General features: G+C 41.6%; 1 protein-coding gene across 7 annotated transcripts in view; it reads right to left on the bottom strand.

Annotated features, from left to right (window-relative positions):
* Window positions 1-1,225: 1,225 nt before the first annotated feature.
* The window catches only part of LOC107377098 (nuclear factor 1 B-type), a 107,076-nt gene continuing 90,073 nt past the window's right edge, over window positions 1,226-18,228 (bottom strand). For all 7 annotated transcript variants that reach the window (XM_054747543.2, XM_015946524.3, XM_070547877.1 and 4 more), the window contains one exon: window positions 1,226-3,083. In XM_054747543.2, the coding sequence (XP_054603518.1) occupies window positions 2,951-3,083 (133 nt within the window). In that variant the 3' untranslated portion in view covers window positions 1,226-2,950. The remainder of the gene's footprint in view (window positions 3,084-18,228) is intronic.

An 18,228-nucleotide genomic window follows, 5' to 3' on the forward strand; every position in this document is an offset into this window, starting at 1 on the left:
ATTTAGACCTTATCCTAGAAATCGTATTTAAAAAAAATTCTCAGCATTTTTTATCTGGAAATATAATTTAGACTTTTTACTTTTTACCTTTCTACTCGCTTTCTCAAAATCTCAACTTTTTTCCTCCAATTTTCTACCCCTTTCTAAGTGGCCCCAACAAATCACCGTAAATTCCACCACCTCAGCATAAACAAAAAACCATAAAACTCCCAGTTTTCTAACACACTGTCTCATATATGCAAACGAATGAAATAAAATCTTGTCTCACATTGCTGCATAGGAAGCAGTCCCCACTTTGGTCAGTAAAAGGAAAAACACCCACAACGACAACAACATCATCATCAACAACAACAACAACAACAACAACAACAACATACAACAGCGATATCAACAAAATAAATGCATTACCATATCATCTATCTCCGAACTAGCCTCTAATAATTGACACATCTAGAAGCACTACCTACATAGGCAAAACTTGGTATTGCATAATTTTCATAATTCTGAACTCCACCCTCCACAATAGTATCTGGAAGATGAACCAAATAAAAACGAGCTTTGAAAATATGGAGAAAAAACTAAAGGTGACAGGTTATTGGGGGGGAAAAAGAAGACCGCTGGTTGATTACAAAGGTTTAAAACGGCAACTATACACAGCCTTGATATGCAATGTAACTGTGAGATAGAGCAGTACATGAAGTTAAAAATCAAAAATTTCATCATTCGGAGTACAAAACAATCCTTATTATCATAAAAATGTTATTTTTTTTCTCTATAATGATAAATGCAGCAAAAACAAGTGTAGTGATGTCTCTATATTCAAAGGCAAGGCACGTAATGTGGACTATACGTCATCGTGCAAATTAAAGAGTATCGGAGACATTTTCCTCACACACGTGCGTGTGTGTGTGTGTGTGTATGTGTGTGTGTGTATTTGTTTGCGTCTGGATTGGACAGGCAACAGCTGTGAGATTGCCATGCAGAATACTTGATTTAAGGGATTAAGCCACCACCCAGATTCACCATTTCAGTTTTCAGCGTCTTCCTGCTTTACGCAGCCTTTCCACTGGATACGTAAGCGCAGTGCAGAGTTTTACCACCGAGCCTTTTCCACCAGGAGCGTTTCAGAGAGAAAAAACGTTCCACGCAGGTGGTCGCGCGAGATCACAAAATCACCTGAGAACTGCAAGATCACACAATAACAAGCGAGGAGAAAGATGGCGGCATGTACCTAAAAGGTCTGTGGCTTTTTTTCTGTTCTGGTTACCTCAGCTACGGAGGCGTCACAGGTAATGATGTACTTTTTTTTTTTTGTTAATGGAAATCTTAAAGTGACCTTTATTTAGAAAGTTTCCAAATTTGTCACCCTGCACTCACAGTTGACTTCCTGTCTAACCTGATCCGAACTGCTGAGCTCAGCGCGTTCTGGAGGTGTAGCTCGTAAAAAGTGGACTCCAAGCGTAAATTTAGCATCTGCTTCTGGAAAACGCCACACTTTGCAGACGGTGGAAATGCACCCGTCGACTTTAGCAGCAGGTAATTGCTGCGCACTACACTTTGCAGATGTTACGCAATGCTTTTGCATCCAGTAGAAAGGCGGGCCTAGAGTTAGCCAAACACAAGCTGTCTAAGATTACAGTACATTTGCATGAAGATTAAGCGATTAAATCCCAGTTAGTCAGTTTTTTTAGCTTTATAAGCTGATGGCCAAACGCATTCAATGCCATCATGATTAGCACTGTGTGTGTGTGTCAATTCTTGACTTATTTTCGGATGTTAGTTCCCACACAAACATTTAAAAAGTATTTAAAAAACAAAAAACAAAAAAAAGGAAATAAAACAGCCTCCCCATCATGATGGGACGAGCTCGTATTAAGTGCTGGTTTTAAGCTGCACAGGTAGTTTTATGCTTGCCTTCAACTGCCTTTTCTCATGCAAAGAGATGGATAAGTGACTGAAAAATCTAATTTAAATGTCTCATTAAACATTTAACAATTATCCCCCTTCCTTTAGAGTCTCAGGGCTGTCAGACTGATAGCTTCCCTTCAAAAAAATTCAATTGCACTTGCCACTGTTGCAATCTTTTTTTTTCTTCTTTCTCGTTACGCTTCTTCTTCTTTTTTTTTTTTAAGGATTAGATTTTTTTTTATTTTACTTTATTATTTTAGGAGGGGTCCAATCTCAAGCCTAGCGTTTAGTGTTTTTTTAAAACTGCATTGAGAGTTCTTAACTCTTAAGTGTTAATTCTTGAAGTAAGTAGCAGTAAAGAATAAACAACACTTAAAAAATAAACCAAAACAAAGAGTCGTATCACAGTAAACTGAAATCAAATGGAAGAAGAAACACTCTGAATTCACAAGTTTTTGTTCCTATGGTGTACACAGTGAGTCGCTCCATGAAGAGGGCATTGGGGGGGGGGGGCTCTTTTCAAGAGATTGCAGAGTCTCTGAGCTGTCCGCTAGGCAGGTTTCAAACCGCAGCCCCCCTTGGATCTGTGTGTGAGTGTGTGTGTGTTTAAATGTAGATTTTACATCTTCCTCCAACATGGAAAAATAGTACTGCTAAGAGTCTAGAGTGTCATGCAATAAAACATTAAGGCATCTATACATCACAGTATTTAGATGGATCCAAAAAGTTCTGCAACAACTGACTGGTGGGTGAGGGAGGTGGTGGTGGTGGTAGTGTGTGTGCGAGGACACAGCAGACCTGAAGCTATGTTCTTCCCTCTGAGCTCATCCTCACTTCAGGGCCAGTGTCCATCATCGGGAGGAGGAGGAGTGGGAGGAGGTTGCGGTGGTGGTGGTGGGGTGGGGTGACTGCAGCACCTGCTGCTTTTGCTGGTTTCATCCATGGCTGCGGACACCTGTAGTGCTAGCTCCGCACCGCCCTTCCGCCCTGACGGGAAAGGGGGGTTGCTGGGGGAGGAGGAGGTCATCCGGCCTCCGCGGGCTCAGTTCCCGGTCTCGGCGGGGACCAGCGGCTCACCAATGATGTTTATGCTGTAGTTCTGGTGGACATTTGTTGGCAGAATCGGAGTCCCGTTCGACACTTGGAATGGAACTAAGCTCGCCCAGGTACCAGGACTGGAGAGAGAGACACACACACACACAGGGAGAGAGACGGGTTAATGACACACCTGTCGCATCTTCCTGCTGCATCAAACATCTCCTAACTTGATTCACTGACAGCCTGTGAAGGTCTTCACTCTCAAAGTTAAGAGCGCAGGCCCATTTCTCCTCATAGACTGGGAGGAGGGGGGCGTGGGGGTCCCTACACAAAGCTGTCCCATCCCTATTCATCTCACGCTAATGGCAAAACAACACGGCGATTGTTCCCACGGAGCAACGGTGCTAACTGAAAACGCGAGCGGGAACAAGCAGCATGTTGTTCCCGAGGGGTGCTATGCTACGTACATGTCAGATAATTAGCCTCCCCTCCATCGCCGCCATCCTCCCTCACAAGCCCCCCAGTGTGCAGCCCTCTCTAACACCCTCTCTCGCCTCAGAATACCTGCGCTGTGGATTACCCTCAGAGTACAAAGAGACACAAGGATGGAGGGAGGAGAGACGAGGCGGCTCTGCAGAGGTGAATCAGACGGGATCTATTAGACGACTCCGTCTGCGCTGGTGAAAGCAGCTCATCAGCCAGTCTGAGTTTTATACAAATCACTAGTCACACTTCTTCTACTTAAAACAATGAAAGTGCAAATTCAATTCACCTCCAGGCCAAGCTCCATGGAGGAGTGAAAGGAGGAGAAACAGAAGCGACGACGTATTCAAAACAAAAACAAACATCACTCAAGTTTCCTCGTTTTTTCTGCCTTCAGAGCACAAAGCGTTCAAAACTAAAATAAATAAAAAGATTTCAAAGCTAATCCTCTAACAGTTTTTTTCTTTCCTCTCGTCCAACCCGCAGTCCTCCCTCTCCTGCTTTCTTCCCTCCCTCCTTCCCTGTCTCACCCTGCCAAAAATCACCGGACAGGAAACGGGGGATTAAATTTTTCCTACCTTGCTGAACAAAGAGCGCACAGAGCGGCCAAGGGGCTGCAGCTTTCTCTTTTTACCCTCCTTCTTTCCTCCTCCATCTCCGTATCTCTTTCCTTATGAAATTTCTATAAAGTAATAGCTTACACCGGGTGTGTGTGTGTGTGTGTGTGTGTGCGTGGGGGGACCACACAGTTACAAAAGGGCACTTGCGGGCTTTTGTGTGCAAATCGTTTCTAATCTCATTAAAATCGATGGCTGTCAGGCCGTATCTGCATCCTATAGACCAAAGCTGCACCGCTTCTCTCCATCAGCATGTCGGAGTGGACGTGATCTACGATTAAAGTATACACCCAGCAGTACAGCTTAAGAAATGATGAAAGTACTTTTTTTAAGCCAAGAAAAGTATTTTTTGGCTTCTTATGTAATTTTTAGACCTTAAAGCATCTTTATTGCTTATCTTGAAACGTTAAACACAACATTGCTCCATTTACAAAACTGTAAAGTATGTTTTACTGAACGTTTAACTCCCAATGTGGCCTCGACTAATAATCCTCCCGCCTCTCAGAAGGTCTTTCAAACTTTTTATTTGTCAATGTTCTGACCCGTCCATGCACCTAACTAAAACACATCATTTAGAGTATTTCACGTTTTTTAGATTTTATTGGGTTTTGGTTGGTCATAAAAACACTTTGGTCAAATCTAGTTAATTTTAATGTGCATTTATTTTTCACGCAATGCAGCAAACTTCACTAGTTAGCTGCTGTTTTTGCTAGTTGCAAGTGAAAGATTTGATCTACGGGTGTTTCTCAGTGCCAAGGAACCTCGCCTTGATATCTTGGTCCCGCCCCGGTTGCCTAGGACATACATCATCAGGAACCGCCAAGGCGTGTTTCAATGTTCATGTTCTACCGATGCATCTGTTCTCCGTTTGTTAGCTGTTTAGCTAGCTAAGCAAGGATGCACCGGAGGTGTCTTGAAGCCTAGACTTGGTCAAAAATTTCCCAGAATATACTGCAGTATTTTCAAAAGGATGGCGAATCAGAAGCCGGCAGCTACTTCAGGGGAAAATTTCAAGTTTAAATGTAAGTAAACTAATTGTATCTATTGGGCTGATGTCTGAAATGTTTTTTTTATATCCAATGCAGTTATCTATGCTTGGTTAGCTGCTTAGTAGTTGCAGCTTTGGTGGCTAGCAGGTAGTAATTCACTTACATATTTAATTTTACAAATATATATATATATATAAAACGCTATCTCTGTTGTTACAGAAGCCATGGTCACGTGATGAAAATCTGCTCCATTTAATCGTTTTTCTTTGACTAAGGAAGAACAGTGTCCTTGTAAGCAAGGCACCTGGCCTAGCAAGACATCGCCTTGCCAGGCCAGGTGCCTTGGCATTGAGAAATGTCCTAAATGTTTTCTGTAACGTATTAGCTAGCTTGAGCACTGGATCAAAGTGTGTTAGCTAGTAGCTAAGTGAGTAAAGTACCACGAGTGCCACGAACACTGTCAATTCATACAATCATAAATATACTTTAATTGAGGCTGTTTGGAAAGTTATTTAGAAATAATTAATTTAAATAGTGATATATCCTTAGAACATAGAGGCAGCAGCTTTTTGCAGATAACTATTTTTTCACTTCCGACCCTGACAAACATTAATAACTAGCTAAAATACTAGTTAATTAGAATTGTATTAGCTGGCTTGTCGTTTAGTTAGCTTTTAGCTAAAGATTGGATATAAAATGATGCTATTGCTAGGCAGCATGTTAGGTTTGGACACAGGTTCACTTGTTGTGTCCCCGGAGTCTCAGATCAGATTTAAGTGTTTTAATCCTTTAAAGCGCAACAGAAACATAGTCTCAACCCTTCAGCAGAGGGCAACGTAAAGAGTTTTCAATCATTTTTTTAACATTGTTTTCAATTAGAACTTGTTAGCTTTGTATGTATTTATTAATTATTTATTTGTTCATTCATAAATATTTTTTTCTTCTATTTTTAGGCTGCATATCGAGTCTAATTGTGCACAAGAACAACACAATATGGCAGCGTGCTCTATAACGGGGAAAGAACTAACAAAAAACTATTCCTGAGAGACTGTTATGATACTGGACTGAAAACTGGTGGAAAACCAGCCCAGGAAAAACCCGAAGTCCTTCTGAAAGCCTGAAGAACTATTGATCATGACCACTTTAAAAGATTGCAGGAAAAAAAGAGCAGCGGCTTGGAAGCAAAACCTATAAAACAGAAATAAAAGAGCCTACAGGACTTTTTTCACGTGTCGGTATCTGCACTTAGGCAGCAGTGAGCAGATCAAACATCTCTGCATTTGCTCGGCTCACCTTAAGACGGCCTTCCTCGGCCCGGTCCAGCTCCTCAACCTCACTAATTCTGCTCCCTGCGAGCACGGCCTGGCTGTACAGCGGGCTTCGTTTAAGGATTAGCTCTCTAAATTAGATTATCTAATGGCATCTTAATGGATTGCTGACCCATTTCCTGCACAATGGCAACATGCAAGTCCGGCAGCTTTTTTAATTTGGAGGCTAGACCAGAAGAGGCGTAACGGAGCTTTAAGGGCAAGGAAGATAAAAGAGGAATCCTCTAGATTCTATCTGTAACAGCTAAATAATCCATCAAAGAGGGAGAAATATAACAGAATTACCATCCTGTACTTGTAATAAAATAAACTATGTGTCCTCATTACTGTACGCTCACATGAGGTGGAAAAGACACATGGAGTCGCTGCAGGAGGTATTTCTCTCTGCCCACCTATTAGGAGGCCTGTTGGAGGGGGTTCTGCTGTGTGCATTTGTGTTTACAACTCTGGCAAGCACAAAATGACCTGCACACACACACACACACACACACACACGCGCACACACACACACACACACACACACATACACACATACACGCCAACAGTATCAACAGTGGACTATCAGGCTACACTGCCAAGAGTGGACTTCTGTTTCTATTCCTTTAGAAAAAAAAAATTTAAACAGGAAATTTACTTTTAATATGTTTTCCCATGACATTACTGAAAATGTGACTTTTGATCATTTTTGACAAAATTACCAAGAGGGGACTTGGATCTCTGATCGATGTATACCTATCAAAGAGTGGACCTCCACAGTGGAACTGCCATTCCTTCAACTAATGAGAGTTTTTGATACAATTACTTTATTAATTTCTTTCTAAATGGGTTATTCCACGTTGTTGTTATAAATTAAATAAGTATCTGCAATAAAAATTGTATAAAATAATTATGACAGAATTAGACAATATTTGTTTTGCATTCCAAGGATTGTTTCTAAGTCCAACAGATTATTTTTCATAGTACACACACAAAAAATGACAATAAAATTATAGGTGCTACTTTATAAGAAACATTAGCAAGAACTTTTGATGAAAATCTGCTCATTAGAATAAATTGTTTTCTTCTTTATACATTTATTTTGCTAAGTGTGTGTCGCTCCATTCTGTCTCAGTGGGAACTTGTGTGTGGGCTTGGCATTACTTGATCCTATAGACTAAACTACATATCTTAATGAGATGGCAAAATGAACATTGGATTACAAATTCTGAATCAGACTCAATTGTTTTGCTAATTTCTTCTTTATACACTTATGTTGCCAAGTGTGTGTCGCTCCATTCTGTCTCAGTGGGAACTTGTGTCAGTATGTACCAGCCAAAAGTGGACCGTTGTCATTACATACACACCAAGTGTGGACCTATTGTATGCAATGTAAACCACCATATTTGTGGAAAGGGAAAATACCCAGAAATAAGTTGGCTAAACTATGGGCACCCTGAGACAAGGGAGGTTTGGCATTACTTGATCCTATAGACTAAACTACATGAGATGGCAAAATGAACATTGGATTACAAATTCTGAATCAGACTCCGCTATTATTGAAATATCTTTACCTTACACCCAAATTGAGTATCTCTCTCAGAACTTAGATAAAAAAATTCACTTTCCAAATATTTTCTAGAACATCTCAGCCTCTGAAAGTACCACAACGTTGTGCATGACATCAAATTGCAACATAGATGTAGTCCTTTTCCAGAGGTGCTGTTTATTTTCATACTGCACAAAAATAAAAAAGGAGAATAACATTATAGGTGCTACTTTATAAGAAATATTAGTATGAACTTTAGATGAATATCTGCTCATTAGACTAAATTATTTTGCTAATTTCTTCTTTATACACTTATGTTGCCAAGTGTGTGTCGCTCCATTCTGTCTCAGTGGGAACTTGTGTCAGTATGTACCAGCCAAAAGTGGACCGTTGTCATTACATACACACCAAGTGTGGACCTATTGTATGCAATGTAAACCACCATATTTGTGGAAAGGGAAAATACCCAGAAATAAGTTGGCTAAACTATGGGCACCCTGAGACAAGGGAGGTTTGGCATTACTTGATCCTATAGACTAAACTACATGAGAAGGCAAAATGAACATTGGATTACAAATTCTGAATCAGACTCCGCTATTATTGAAATATCTTTACCTTACACCCAAATTGAGTATCTCTCTCAGAACTTAGATAAAAAAAATTCACTTTCCAAATATTTTCTAGAACATCTCAACCTCTGAAAGTACCACAACTTTGTGCATGATATCAAATTGCAACATAGATGTAGTCCTTTTCCAGAGGTGCTGTTTATTTTCATACTGCACAAAAATAAAAAAAGGAGAATAACATTATAGGTGCTACTTTATTAGAAATATTAGTATGAACTTTAGATGAATACCTGCTCATTAGACTAAATTGTTTTGCTAATTTCTTCTTTATACACTTATGTTGCCAAGTGTGTGTCGCTCCATTCTGTCTCAGTGGGAACTTGTGTCATTATGTACCAGCCAAAAGTGGACCGTTGTCATTACATACACACCAAGTGTGGACCTATTGTATGCAATGTAAATCACCATATTTGTGGAAAGGGAAAATACCCAGAAATAAGTTGGCTAAACTATGGGCACCCTGAGACAAGGGAGGTTTGGCATTACTTGATCCTATAGTCTAAACTACATGAGATGGCAAAATGAACATTGGATTACAAATTCTGAATCAGACTCCGCTATTATTGAAAAATCTTTACCTTACACCCAAATTCAATATCTCTCTCAGAACTTAGATAAAAAAAATTCACTTTCCAAATATTTTCTAGAACATCTCAGCCTCTGAAAGTACCACAACTTTGTGCATGACATCAAATTGCAACATAGATGTAGTCCTTTTCCAGAGGTGCTGTTTATTTTCATACTGCACAAAAATAAAAAAGGAGAATAACATTATAGGTGCTACTTTATTAGAAATATTAGTATGAACTTTAGATGAATATCTGCTCATTAGACTAAATTGTTTTGCTAATTTCTTCTTTATACACTTATGTTGCCAAGTGTGTGTCGCTCCATTCTGTCTCAGTGGGAACTTGTGTCAGTATGTACCAGCCAAAAGTGGACCGTTGTCATTACATACACACCAAGTGTGGACCTATTGTATGCAATGTAAACCACCATATTTGTGGAAAGGGAAAATACCCAGAAATAAGTTGGCTAAACTATGGGCACCCTGAGACAAGGGAGGTTTGGCATTACTTGATCCTATAGACTAAACTACATGAGAAGGCAAAATGAACAATGGATTACAAATTCTGAATCAGACTCCGCTATTATTGAAATATCTTTACCTTACACCCAAATTGAGTATCTCTCTCAGAACTTAGATAAAAAAATTCACTTTCCAAATATTTTCTAGAACATCTCAACCTCTGAAAGTACCACAACTTTGTGCATGATATCAAATTGCAACATAGATGTAGTCCTTTTCCAGAGGTGCTGTTTATTTTCATACTGCACAAAAATAAAAAAGGAGAATAACATTATAGGTGCTACTTTATTAGAAATATTAGTATGAACTTTAGATGAATACCTGCTCATTAGACTAAATTGTTTTGCTAATTTCTTCTTTATACACTTATGTTGCCAAGTGTGTGTCGCTCCATTCTGTCTCAGTGGGAACTTGTGTCATTATGTACCAGCCAAAAGTGGACAGTTGTCATTACATACACACCAAGTGTGGACCTATTGTATGCAATGTAAATCACCATATTTGTGGAAAGGGAAAATACCCAGAAATAAGTTGGCTAAACTATGGGCACCCTGAGACAAGGGAGGTTTGGCATTACTTGATCCTATAGACTAAACTACATGAGATGGCAAAATGAACATTGGATTACAAATTCTGAATCAGACTCCGCTATTATTGAAAAATCTTTACCTTACACCCAAATTGAATATCTCTCTCAGAACTTAGATTAAAAAAATTCACTTTCCAAATATTTTCTAGAACATCTCAGCCTCTGAAAGTACCTCAACTTTGTGCATGACATCAAATTGCAACATAGATGTAGTCCTTTTCCAGAGGTGCTGTTTATTTTCATACTGCACAAAAATAAAAAAGGAGAATAACATTATAGGTGCTACTTTATAAGAAATATTAGTATGAACTTTAGATGAATATCTGCTCATTAGACTAAATTGTTTTGCTAATTTCTTCTTTATACACTTATGTTGCCAAGTGTGTGTCGCTCCATTCTGTCTCAGTGGGAACTTGTGTCATTATGTACCAGCCAAAAGTGGACAGTTGTCATTACATACACACCAAGTGTGGACCTATTGTATGCAATGTAAATCACCATATTTGTGGAAAGGGAAAATACCCAGAAATAAGTTGGCTAAACTATGGGCACCCTGAGACAAGGGAGGTTTGGCATTACTTGATCCTATAGACTAAACTACATGAGATGGCAAAATGAACATTGGATTACAAATTCTGAATCAGACTCCGCTATTATTGAAAAATCTTTACCTTACACCCAAATTGAATATCTCTCTCAGAACTTAGATTAAAAAAATTCACTTTCCAAATATTTTCTAGAACATCTCAGCCTCTGAAAGTACCTCAACTTTGTGCATGACATCAAATTGCAACATAGATGTAGTCCTTTTCCAGAGGTGCTTTTTATTTTCATACTGCACAAAAATAAAAAAGGAGAATAACATTATAGGTGCTACTTTATTAGAAATATTAGTATGAACTTTAGATGAATATCTGCTCATTAGACTAAATTGTTTTGCTAATTTCTTCTTTATACACTTATGTTGCCAAGTGTGTGTCGCTCCATTCTGTCTCAGTGGGAACTTGTGTCATTATGTACCACCCAAAAGTGGACCGTTGTCATTACATACACACCAAGTGTGGACCTATTGTATGCAATGTAAACCACCATATTTGTGGAAAGGGAAAATACCCAGAAATAAGTTGGCTAAACTATGGGCACCCTGAGACAAGGGAGGTTTGGCATTACTTGATCCTATAGACTAAACTACATGAGATGGCAAAATGAACATTGGATTACAAATTCTGAATCAGACTCCGCTATTATTGAAAAATCTTTACCTTACACCCAAATTGAGTATCTCTCTCAGAACTTAGATAAAAAAATTCACTTTCCAAATATTTTCTAGAACATCTCAACCTCTGAAAGTACCACAACTTTGTGCATGACATCAAATTGCAACATAGATGTAGTCCTTTTCCAGAGGTGCTGTTTATTTTCATACTGCACAAAAATAAAAAAGGAGAATAACATTATAGGTGCTACTTTATAAGAAATATTATTATGAACTTTAGATGAATATCTGCTCATTAGACTAAATTCTTTTGCTAATTTCTTCTTTATACACTTATGTTGCCAAGTGTGTGTCGCTCCATTCTGTCTCAGTGGGAACTTGTGTCAGTATGTACCAGCCAAAAGTGGACCGTTGTCATTACATACACACCAAGTGTGGACCTATTGTATGCAATGTAAACCACCATATTTGTGGAAAGGGAAAATACCCAGAAATAAGTTGGCTAAACTATGGGCACCCTGAGACAAGGGAGGTTTGGCATTACTTGATCCTATAGACTAAACTACATGAGATGGCAAAATGAACATTGGATTACAAATTCTGAATCAGACTCCGCTATTATTGAAAAATCTTTACCTTACACCCAAATTGAGTATCTCTCTCAGAACTTAGATAAAAAATTTCTGTAACGTCGGTGTGCAAAGGTGGGTAGTAATGTGTTACATTTACTCAGTTACATTTACTTGAGTATGTTTTTGAAAAACATTCCACTCCAGAAGTACTGTTTCTGAATCATACTTTTTACTTTTACTCGAGTATATTTTTGAAGAATCATGGACTTGGAATAAGCGGCGCTGCTCCGCCCGCACCGCTCGATGAGAGGTGGATTGAGTGTTCCAAAAATTAGAGAGAGGAGCTTGCAAAGAGATTTAAACAGATGCACGGCTGAGCGTTCCAGCACTATGAAAACATTCTCATCCCTCTGGGAGTTGGGGGGGGGGGGTGGGGGTGGGGGGGATGCCTATCTCCAACAGTCAATCAATCAATCAATCAATCAATCAAAGCTTTATTTATAAAGCGCCTTCCGCAACCCTGTCAGGAAGCCCAAAGCGCTGAACATTGTACAGTTGTATGTAAATATATTGAATAAATCAACAATAAAAGAAATTCAAATTACAAAATACAAATTACAAAATACAAAATGGAAATTACAAGATAGATGAAACATTCTGGTAAAGGACAAATGTGTGAAACACATTTGGATTGAGTGGATGGATTGAGTGTACCAATGAAAACTGTGGAATGGATTCAACATAATAGAGGGCCAAAATCAAACATGTTCTGGAAACGCCAAGCGGAGGAGGTGTGTTTTTAGGTGATTCTTAAAGACTGGCAGAGAAGGGGACAGCCTAACTGAGGGTGGCAACTGGTTCCAGAGTAACGGTGCTAGGACTGAGAAAGCCAGGTCCCCACGGGTACGACACCTAGACCGAGGGACAGCGAGCAGGCCTTGGTCAGAGGAGCGCAGAGCACGTGATGGGGAATGTTTGTTAAGGAGAGTGGCCAGATAGGGGGGAGCACCACCCTGGAAGAAATTATACACAAAGACGAGGATTTTGAATTGTGAGCGATAGCAAATCGGAAGCCAGTGCAGAGAGGCCAGAACAGGACTGATGTGGTCCCGTTTCCTGGTCCCAGTCAGGAACCTGGCAGCGCTGTTCTGCACAACCTGTAGGCGATGCAGTGTTGACTGACACAACCCTGCATATAGAGAGTTGCAGTAGTCAAGCCGAGAAATAACAAAGGCATGCAGTACCCGCTCCAGGTGGGCTCTCGACAGCATAGGCTTGATTTTAGCAAGGCGTCTCAGGTGAAAGAAACTGGTCCGGATCACAGAATTGATGTGAGCGTCAAATTTAAGTCCTACATCAAGTTTCACCCCCAAACTGGTAACAACTGGTTTTGAGTATGGAGAAAGAGGGCCAAGATCAGCATAACGATCCACATTCCTGCTGTTGGGGTGAAAAACAATGAGCTCTGTCTTTCCCTCATTCAGATGTAGATAGTTGGACATTAGCCAAGACTTCACCTCATTAACACAGGAGACAAAGGACTGAATAGAGTGACCTTTCTCCTGACACAATGGAGAGTAAATCTGGCAATCGTCAGCATACAGATGGAATGATAGGCCATGTTTACGAAAGATTGACCCCAGAGGTAGCAGATAAATGGCAAACAAAAGAGGACCAAGGATCGACCCCTGCGGGACCCCACAGCGGAGCCCCTCCCAAGAAGAAAAAACATCACCCAGTTTAACACAGAATGTCCCGTTTTGGAGATACGATCTAAACCAATCCAGAGCTGACCCTTTGATCCCAACCCATCGTTCCAAGCGATCGAGTAGAATCGCGTGGTCAACTGTGTCGAAGGCTGCTGTTAGGTCTAACAACAGAAGCAGCACAGATGTACCCTGATCTAGTGATAGATAGATGTCATTTAGGACCCTCTGTAGAGCAGACTCTGTGCTATGGCCAGACCTGAACCCTGATTGGAAAACCTCAAACAGATCAGAGTCAGCTAAATGTGAGACCAGCTGCTGATAAACGACTTTCTCAAGCAGTTTAGATGTAAAGGGCAGGGTAGAGATAGGCCTGTAATTTTCTACCACAGAGACATCAGCACCAGGTTTCTTCAGGGTCGGCCGAATAACTGCTGCTTTCAAAGCAGCTGGGACAACACCTGTGCTGAGGCTCCCATTGATAATCTGACCAAGTGAAGGGCCAAGGCACGGAAAGGCAGCCTTCCAGAGACGAGGTGGCAGAACGTCAAGTGGAGAGCCAGATGGCTTCTGTCTCGCAACTAGCTTACTCAGCTCAGAGTATGAAACTGTATTGAGGGAGCTCAGGGTGGGTGGTGATGGATGAACTGGAACAGGGTCAACAGAGTTACCAGAAATGACTGCTCTAATGCCTGATACTTTATGAACAAAGAATTTGTGAAAAGCTTCAGAGTTTCCAGCAGCTGTAGGAGACATGGAGCTAGGCTCCTGATACACCAGAACTGAGTTTAGCATTTTGTAGAGAATCTTAGGATTATTGGAGTTTGTCTCAATGATGTCTGCAAAATAGGCCGTTCTGGCAGCCCTCACAGCATCCTGATAAGCAACCAGAGATGCTCTGAACAACTCACGCGAGACCTGTAGGCCATCCTTTTTCCACTTTCTCTCAGAGGATCTACACGCCCGCCTGCAAGCCCGTGTGACATCAGAGAGCCAAGGCTCCCTCCTTGGTCAAGACTTGCACAGTTTAAGAGGGGCAACCACGTCCAGGACCTGATTACAAAGTACATCAAAGTGTTGTGAATAGTGATCAACGTTAGATGGATCTGGGTTAAAGGTCTTTAACCTTACAGACATACAGTCCACAAACTTTGAAATAGCTTCTGCATCCAGGGCTCTGAACCTAGTAGCTGGAGCTTCACACACAGGGACAGGACATGGCAACGTAACATCACAGAGTAATGGAGAGTGGTCAGAGAACACCGGAGGCAAAGTCACAAGGTTCGTGACGGGTAGACCATAACAGATAACCAGGTCCAGGGTGTGACCACTGGCATGAGTTGGGGATGATACCCATTGAGTTAGATTGAATGAATCTAGCAAATTAAAAAAACCTTTAGCAAGCACATTATCAGGTCAGCAGATATGGATGTTAAAATCACCAAAAAATAGGACATAGTCATATTTTAGGATGCAGTCTGCCACAAGATCACAGAAATCATTAAGGAAGTTAGAGTCAGTCTTTGGAGGGCGATAAATCAGCACGACGAGCAGGCGGGGGGAGATGCACAGTTCAAATAAGCACAGTTCAAGGGAAGAAAATGACATGGTGGGTGTAAGCTGTTTACAAGGAAAGCTGGATTTAAAAACAACAACCAGCCCTCCACCTCTGCCCCGTGGTCTGGGGGTATTAAAACACGAGCAGCCAGGTGGTATGAGCTCAAGTAGGGAACTTGTGTCACCAAACGGGATCCAGGACTCACAGATGCAGAGAAAACCCAAGTCATGCTGAATAAAAAAGTCACGAAGAATAAAAGTTTTGTTCAGCACAGACCTGGCATTGACCAAACAAAACCGGGTCTGCAGCGGGGCTGCAGCACCAAGATCGCGCACGGACCCAGTCCCCTCTAACTCTGTGCCCGTAACCGAGTGCAGATTCTCCCAGCAAACCCCAGTCTGGCGAGATCTTCGAGCCGATCGGCCGTGGCGGGGTGCCGGTTCACCCTCAGAGCCGGCCGAGTTCCCTGAGCAGGGCGCCGAGTAATCCAGGAGACATCTCGGAACCATCGGGTCAGAATCTGGGCCGGATCGGGCCAGCCGCTTGTTCAGGGATCCAGGCCGACGTCTCACGCGCCGGCTACCTCTCTTTCCTCGTCTTCTCCGATGCTTCCTTCTCGAGCTGGGGTCAACGGACAATTAGGCAGGGTACACCCTGGACAGAGAGCCAGTCCATCACAGGGTAACACAAGCCCCCTTCAGACAGGCCATGAAAAACGGAAATTTTCCGGACTCTGTCCGTAAGACCTTTGTGTCTGAATACAAACATCCGGATAACGTTTTCCGTAATTAAACCGGACAACGCCCCTAGTAACAGGTCCGGACTTGTTACAGACAAGGTGGCTGCTTCAGATTGGTGAGGTCGAGTTCCCGACAGGGAGGAGGGTGAGGAGGAGGGGACCGGGGGACCCTGTGCGCACTTAGATATCCCGCTGCTGTAGCATGCGGCGAACCACGGCAGCTCACCTCCTACGGTATTGTCTAGACCAGGGATTCCCAAAGTGTGGTGCGAGCTGCCGCTAGGGATGTGCGAGGTGAAAAGTGTAATGGCTGTGGAGCTCAGAGAAGTCTGTCATATGTCACCATTAGCGTAGCCAGAAACTCATTTGTGGGTGGGCCTAAGAAAAAGTAAGTGGGCCCAATAATTGTAATTGAAAACAAGTATATTTTTGTGCGTGTGTCCTCCTAGCTTCATAATAATAATGCGCCGAGCTTCAGCACTCTGGCCTGCGCACGTCGATATGTTCCGTATTTGATCATTTTTAACGGTGTTGGAGAAATCTGAAGGTGGCGAGTCATTCTGGCAGATTGTAATTAACACCCTGTCTCATGCAGGTGTTCTGACATTGTAAACCTCACACACAGAACATCGTGGATGTAACTAAATAAATCAACAAATGATTCCCATTCAGGCTATTAACAGCGCGCTGAAGATCTGAAGTTCAGAGTGCGTCTGTCAGAGGTCAGAGGCGTTCCAGCGGAACCACGGCTCACGGGTGCACAAGTGAGCACATCTGGGCTGGGCAGAAGTCATTTACAACATTGGTTTAAATAGCGCCAATAACGAGACGCAGTGACTGGAGCTGCTCATGGAGCTGTGCCGCGCGAGCGCGCACACACACACACACACACAGAGATTCAATAAGCGTGCAAGCTGCGCAAACTCCGGCGCGCCATCATACTGAAGGCAGAATGAGCGCTGCCTCCTCTGTGATAAAAACTTTTAAGAGGTTTTATAACAACATTTTTCATTCAAGGTCAAATTAAGATATTCTCTTCTATTTTGGGATGACGTATTAAAGTCGGGTCCGCTCCAGCCAGTGACTCCTCATGAACCTGACCACAACTCCCGTTGCAGCATTTGTTATTCCAGTCTGCGTTGCAGCGGATCGCAGATTCAGCCACACCATAAAACAGTGATATGTCGGTCTGAGGCAAAAGTGAACCTCATGGATATATCTTTTCCATCTTTTCCCTATAGACTCCGCACTCCCTTTAGATTACGCACAAGTAGGTGACCAGCTCAGGTTTACGCAGAGCAGAAAGAAGGAGAGCGCTCTGGCCGCACAGTTTAAACGTTCCTACTTTAAGAAAACCATTAAAAAATTGCATTATTTATGTGCTACCTGGGCACTCTAAATATTTATTTAAAATTAAATCAAAGGAAATTGTAATGGTATCGAATGCTAATTAATTACTATTTAAAAAATGAAAGTGATGGGGGAAAAGGTCGATCATATTTTTTATCCCTGTCTGTTTAGCTTGACGTCTGAGATATATATATATATACATATATATATATATATATATATATATATATATATATATATATATATATATATATATATATATATATATATATATATATACATATATATATATATATATATATATATACATATATATATATATATATTAGGGGTTGTACGAAATAGTCGACTAGTCGACTAGTCGACTTCACGGCTCTGTAGTGACTTTTTATGCCTGTCATCAACTAGTCGCTGTCACGTGATAATGACTGACAAGATGCAGTCCTCGGAAAAGAAAGCAGGTGACGAGCCCCTGCGCGTCTGGATCGAGGCGGAGGCGACGCGCTGTGCGGTACTGACACCGGCGGTAAAACGGACATTTAACCAAACTGTGACCTTTTCCCTCTTGCAATTTAACCTTCCCCTCACCCCCATCCTAATCTTAACCAGTTTGTGCATGCAAAGCTCTGATCACTGACGTGCGCTCCAGAAATTGCATCCTGAGCACCACCAAATCAGGTGTCACCACCTCAAAAACAAATTAAACACGCGATCGTTCATGTCGGCTCATTTCCTTTCATGTTTTCTGTCTGTTATTTGTGCCTGATGCATTTCGCTGCTGCGGAGCGATGCGCATCACCTGTTGTCCTCCGGTGACGCGCCCCCAAGATTCCACTATCTCCGCTCCGCTCCGGCACGAACTCCGCAGCAAAAACGGTCCCGTTGTAGTCG

Source organism: Nothobranchius furzeri, chromosome 2 (genome assembly GCF_043380555.1).
Source record: "Nothobranchius furzeri strain GRZ-AD chromosome 2, NfurGRZ-RIMD1, whole genome shotgun sequence".
Classification (NCBI taxonomy): Eukaryota; Metazoa; Chordata; class Actinopteri; order Cyprinodontiformes; family Nothobranchiidae; genus Nothobranchius; species Nothobranchius furzeri.